The sequence below is a fragment of the Lygodium microphyllum genome, chromosome 7, assembly GCF_053477565.2.
Source record: "Lygodium microphyllum isolate KBCC chromosome 7, Lygodium_microphyllum_v1.1.10, whole genome shotgun sequence".
Classification (NCBI taxonomy): domain Eukaryota; kingdom Viridiplantae; phylum Streptophyta; class Polypodiopsida; order Schizaeales; family Lygodiaceae; genus Lygodium; species Lygodium microphyllum.
This window is the reverse complement of record NC_141141.1, coordinates 102,928,297-102,934,651: the sequence shown is the minus strand read 5'-3', so window position 1 is coordinate 102,934,651 and position 6,355 is coordinate 102,928,297. Positions and strand designations below refer to the sequence as shown.

The window sequence follows — 6,355 nt, the reverse complement described above, 5'->3', positions numbered from 1 at the left end:
AAGACCTTGACCAATGGGTTATTTAGCTTGGCTTTAATGTTATCGAGCCAAGTGAGATGGTTCGTTATCTAGGTGTACTAGTTGGAGTTGGGGTATCGCTATCCCAACGGTTTAATTGGTTTTTTGACAAATTATAAGTCAAAGTGAAGGGTAGGATGGATTCAACATTTTCCTTCGATGGCAGGTCGACCATTATTAAGACAATTCTTCTATCTATGATTCTAATCATTGTTGCCTTTTAGCTGAGCACCTTGGATGAAGGTGGAGAAGCTACTAAGAGACTTTTTGTGGTCTAGAAATGATAGGAGATTGCAATCTCAGATCAGTTGGGACATACTCACAAATGACAGGTCTAGAGGAGCAGACTGGAAAGCTTACCTAGGAAGTCACTAAACTTAAGCCTATCAATGCTTAAGAGAATGCAAGACATGCAACCTTGGATCGTCATTCTCAAGTACTGGATTTCGACATCTTAGTTTAAAGGAGCACCATGATGTCAATTATCTTGGCAAGATACTATCTCTTGTCCTCAATTGAAAATATCCATCCCTCATTCTGATGTGGCACAAGCTTTAGTGGCAAATTAGAAAAAACTCCTGTTGAATGTTGAATGGTCATCCAGGGGACCAAGATAAGGTGACACTTCCTTGAGTAGAAGTGTTTGGTTATCCCCCTATGCTTGTGGTCCTACCTTTTCACCAATCCATTGGAAGCCAAAGCTTGGCAGGACTATTCATGAAAAAGGCATTAGGATATGGGATGACCTTTGGAATAGGAACAACTCATGGATATTAGCTAAGGAAGCTCAAGACAAGTTTCTTCTTTCAAATAAGGAAAAGTATTTTATAGTTGAAGACTGGTAGCATAGGAGATCAGATTGGCCTTCATCAATTATCAGAAGAGATGACTCTTATTTGAAGGACCATGTCTCCTTAACAGGTAAGCGGTTGTGCCACTGTAGATCCTCTAGAGAGCTCAGTTCTCTATCTCCTACTATCTACTTGGATTTACAAGCTAAATAGAAAAAGGAACCCCCCTTGGCTATAGTGGATACATGGAAGAGGTGCATTGGAATGTTATAAGATGGCAAACTGATGCATAAAAAGCTCTTGTTACGAGCTAGATTGGCCAAGTGATTCCAAATCTCCCCTCTCTATCCATTTTGTTGAAGATCTGATGATATAGAGAAACTTCTCTTTTGGGACTGTATACATGTCTCCCCTATTTGGAAACATGCCAAAAGGTGGCTCAAGGAAGCAAACTTGGTTAGTAGTTTCAGCATGCTAGTGGTTGTTTTTGCAAACTAAGCTTCATTGGATGAGAGCACATGGTAGTTGGTTGCTCTCCTAGCTGCTATAGCTATTAAGTTCACCTGGGTTCATAGAAATGACTACTTGTTTGGGTCCTATCGGAGGACTAAGCCTGATAGTGCCATTCATGTTCTAAAGTCTAGGTTTTTGTCTATTCAGGATGTCTTGAAAGGCAAGCACTAGATCTTCAAGATGTTTCATGAGAAGTTGAGAGAGATGGCCTAGTGCCACATGGCATCTAATTGATACTCTATGTAATTACCTACCTTTATTGAATTGAATATAATAAGCATTACAAAAAAAAGTCATTGGCAAGAAGACTTAGCCCTCACCTTGATGGCTTGTTAGGGCTTCATTTAAGGGAGGTACAATCTTAACTCTATTATTAGTCTTTGGAAAGATTTTGAATTTGCTCATTTTCTAAGTAGGATTTCATGTTCTTTGAAATAGATTTTGATAAAGCATGACAAACTTAGTTGGTATTTTATTCTACAATCACTCCAAGATATGGGTTTGGGCAAAAGTTTATGAGGTATGTAAGTACATTGTTTAGTAATGCAACTACTAGAATTGTATTCAATGGGGATTTGTCAAGCTTCATTTCCTCTATTTAGATCTATTAGGCAAGGTTGGCCATTGCCCCCTTTACTCTTTGTAGTCAATGGGAATTGTCAACTCCATTTCCTCTATTTAGATCTATGAAGTAGGGCTGCCCATTGGCCCCTTTACTCTTTGCCATTTGAGCATGTGCCTTAGGATAGCTAGTAGAAGATGAGATCAAGCAATGGAGGTTAATAGGATTTGGGATTACGGTATGGATACCGTGTAGGATCACTCCTAGCTTCAAAAGATCCTTCAATTATAATAAAATGTATAGAAGTTTGGGATTATTGTATGGATGCCATGTAGGTTGGTCCTTGCTTCGGAATATCCTTCACATGTGTGTGTGTGTGTGTGTGTGCATGTGCACGAGCACCCATGTGACAATGACTTAATGATTATTAACTTGATATTCTTTATTTTGAAGAATCCACAAACCCCCACAACTTGACTCGAAATGTACAAAGGATTTGTAACGTTCTTGAAGCTCATAGAAAGGCAAGTCACAATGACTTGACGACTTGATATCCTTCACTTTAAAGAAATCCACAATCCCCCACAGCTTCTCCAACGTACAAAGGATTTGTCAAGTTCGTGAAGCTCATAGGAAGGCATATTTAGCCGTACACAAGCTTCGTGATGAGGAATGTATCCTTTCCACAATGCCCTCTTCCAAAGAGGCTCCAGACTCCAGTATATGCTAGCCTGAAGCATAACCATGACAGCATGGGGTTTTGGATTGGCTAACACAGGACTGATCTGGAAATGGTCAGCTGCTCTCCTAAATTAGCGGTTTACGCAGTGATTGATCCTTCTGTTCTGAATTAAGGTATCAGTATCTGATCCAATCCTTTCTGTGCTCCTAAATCAAGATATCAGCCAAACCTTTTCTTTGTGATAAGGCAACAGAATCTGTTGCTGGGAAAGAAAAGCCAAACAGATGTCACCCAAGACACAAGGAGCAAAGATGGAGGATCATGTACAGAGGAGCAGAAACTATCATCAGTTCAACTGGGAAATCTTTTGAGGGCATCCCTCTTCCTATCTGTTTGCACAAGGTACAAGCCTCATAAGCATCCCACGTTTCTTCGGTTCTTGCTGCTGTTGCTTTGTCACCTGCTAAGCACCAGGGCAATCAAAATCAGCATGCCTTATCTAGCACAAAAACCTGCAGTGGGCAAGCAATTCCCGTAGTTAAGCACAATTGGAATTCGAAACTTAAATATTGAGTACGTTTGCTCGGAGGAATACATTTGCATATGTGGATACAGACAGACAGAATCATATGCACATATGCAGGCAAAGAAACGCAGGACTGTATTGGTAGAATATTGCTTCCATACCTGCGACACCTATTAAATATACATGCATAAATGTGTACATGCACCACACATGATTCAGACAGTAGACCATGCATGCCCAACTAAAAATAATATGTAGTCTGCAGGACAAATGCACAGTACACATTGAAGTAGTAATTTAGCATTCATGCAGGCAATACATACACCGAACACAAAGATTTCCAAATCAATCGCTTTGAACAAAAAGACAGTTGGAATGCACACATACATCTGAAGTTTATTTTAAAAACAGAGACAATGGCATGGATCTTGCTAATGGGTCCTTACCCTGCCTTCCTTTGGTTTAGACACCTTCCAACAAAAGAAACCTGCATACTTGGATTGAGATTCTAACCTTCTGAAAAATCGAAGTGTAGGGTAGGTCAATAAAAACATACAGAGAGCCTGCTCAATTTAGATACTGATATTGGAATAACCAACAAATGGGATTTTTGTTCATATCAACATATGCCAGGTGGAAGACCAAAACTTACAGATTCTCTCCTTCAAGATCATAAGCATGAGGGTTCTTGATCATGTCACAACCATGCAAGCCAACATTGGCATGCATCAGCTGCTTAGCCACAACTTTGTCCCCCAATGTGTGCTCCACGATAATTTCCTGCACATTTCCTCTGTTTTGTATCTGAAACTTGCATTCCTGTAATGGAGGTGTTCTTCTACCCTCACTTTGTATCCAGGCATTTGTAAGCGCATCATCCTCCTTATCTGAAGCTGAAGTTAACACCTTGCCACCACTTGCAAGGAAAGAAGCACCTCTTGGAGTTTTAGGAGGGGGTTGTACTTCCCCTCCTTTTGAATGATGATAAGAGCGAATGGCAGGGAAGCTATGAGCTGAGTTACCTTGTTCCACTATCCTTGGTGATGCTACTCTTGCGATCGGTGACAATGCTCTTACCCTCGGCGATGCTGCTTTGCTTTGAATTCTCCAATGCAGAGACCCACCTCCAAAACTTGTCTGGTCAGGGGATTCTGCATTGCCAGATGCATGTGTGCTTTGCTTGCACTCGCCTTGCAGTCCCTGATCCACTGTAGGCCACACCCTTGATATAGAGCCTGTTCCATCTGCATTTGCTGGAGAAACATGTGCAAGGCTTGTCTTGACTTCCACAGAGAGTCCTAAGACTGTTTGAAAAGCATTGGAGATGCTTTTCTTGGATCTCTCGGCTTTAGACTTGAACTCTAGGTGTTCAAATTCTAGAAATACAACAGCATCCACTGCAGGAAAACAAAACATTCGTGGCATGATGATTTGTTCTATAAATTCTTTAAATAAAACAGCGTCCACTGCAAGGAAGCAAAACAAAGCATGCATGGGAGGATGATTTATTCACATGAACAATTCTTTAAATCCACACTCCCAATACAAATCCACAAAGAAAGACAACCGATATATATTTTCCTAAAAGTCATTGATACGGCAGAACATGAATTGAATCAGTGGCATTGATCAAAGAGATCCAAGGCAAGCAGACAAGCCAGCATTCATGCATGTTCTTGATATTATGATGTTCTCTGCATGCGTGCATGCACAGGAATGTTTTGTCAATTGTTAACCCTGAAGGAAGGAAAATGCTAGTAAAAAAATTCTGTTGTGCTACCTGACGAGATAGAAACTGCTAACAGTTTTCCATGGGACTGTAACAGTTGTCTGACTAGAGGTGATTTACATCTTTCCAAGGCATTACGCCATATACTTCCCAAATTTCCTGGACCAACAAAAGTAGCTGCATTCTCATGTTCTTCCCTCAGAACTGGCGAGTCCATAATGTGCTTGCTGCTTCCAACTGAAGTCTGTCTGGAAGCAACAACCGGCATACCAGACTGCTGCTCAGGATGTCTCGGCATTTCATGGTTTAATCTTGACAATCTGTCTTTACTTTCTGCTGCAGATCCCAAGGTTTTCCTCGGAGAAGAATAGAGTGTCCCTTTTGTTATGCTTGCTTGGCTCTGATCTGTCCTTCCATGGATGATTCCAACAACTTGCTGGTTGTGAGGAGCAGTCTGCGTTCTCGGGCTTGCAACAGCACTTGTTGCTGATGAAGAGACTGAGACTGTGCATGGCTTAGAAGGTCCAAATTGTAGCAATGCAGCTGTAAGCCATGTTGTCCTGTCGTTGGATGCTGCCCTCAACTGCCTTTCAGCATCTGACAAGATCCTCAAGGCGAGTCTGAGCCTCTCGAGCTCCTCTTCTGACACTGTTATGCGTATGGAAACAAGAAAGAGTCAGAAAATGACTATGAAACAGACTCCTGACATTTCTGCTATTTGAATGGAGTAGCTCATTGATAACATACATGCATGCTTGGAAAAAAATCCTCCATCATGGGCTTTGTTTATTATTACATTGCTGCCAGCAAGAATGTCTGTAATCAGGGTGGCCAATTGAGCCATCAAATCTAATGGTTCTACACCAGAGTCAATGAGCTCTCTTGCCCTTTGCACTGTGCTGACTGTGTCTGAACAAAGGGCTAAATCCAGCAGGCTCAAGAGTTTCTCATCTGAAACTGAACCCACCTGAGAGAGACAAGGCAATCATTTTTATCAGAAAGTAGAATTTCAGATCATCAATGCAAGCATCTTGCAGGAAATAGTCTATGACATTCATTCATCACTCTACTTCTGCAGAAGATGGGACAAAAATTCTACTGCTATGATCTAGGATCCCTCTACAATATGCAGCCAATAATTGCATGTGATTCGACTAAACCAATGTTTACTCTGAACGAGTCTCTAATAGAACCTTCCTGTCATTACTTTCAAGTGCCTCATAGAATTGAGGTGCCAACTTGGACAAAGGCAGGACAGGTACATGGATAAAAAATTCTAACAATTTTCTATAAAACCTAATTATTCTTATAAAATATATATTTTATGCACACCCAAAATTAGACCAATCTTTTGTGGTCTAAATTTTCTTAGGATCGAGTATGATACATTTAATAGAAACTATATGATCTAAATATTCAATTTGATTTTGAATGAATAAACTCTTATCATGATTTACATAGAAATGATTTTTGTGTCGTAAATCAAATAGAATGCAAATATATTTTTTATGTTTCTCTTTTAATTTATTAAAAA

At 40.3% G+C, this 6,355-nt stretch overlaps 1 protein-coding gene across 1 annotated transcript; it reads right to left on the bottom strand.

The window, feature by feature from the left end:
• Positions 1-2,402: 2,402 nt before the first annotated feature.
• LOC148033778 (protein STICHEL-like) lies at positions 2,403-6,043 on the bottom strand. Its single transcript, XM_087680965.1, has 6 exons — positions 6,029-6,043; positions 5,569-5,788; positions 4,873-5,469; positions 3,745-4,489; positions 3,539-3,608; positions 2,403-3,026 (listed from the first exon to the last, which is right to left on the bottom strand). Exons 1-6 carry the CDS (start codon positions 6,041-6,043, stop codon positions 2,952-2,954), a joined length of 1,722 nt encoding a protein of 573 aa, XP_087537091.1. The 3' UTR covers positions 2,403-2,951.
• Between the last annotated feature and the right edge of the window lie 312 nt (positions 6,044-6,355).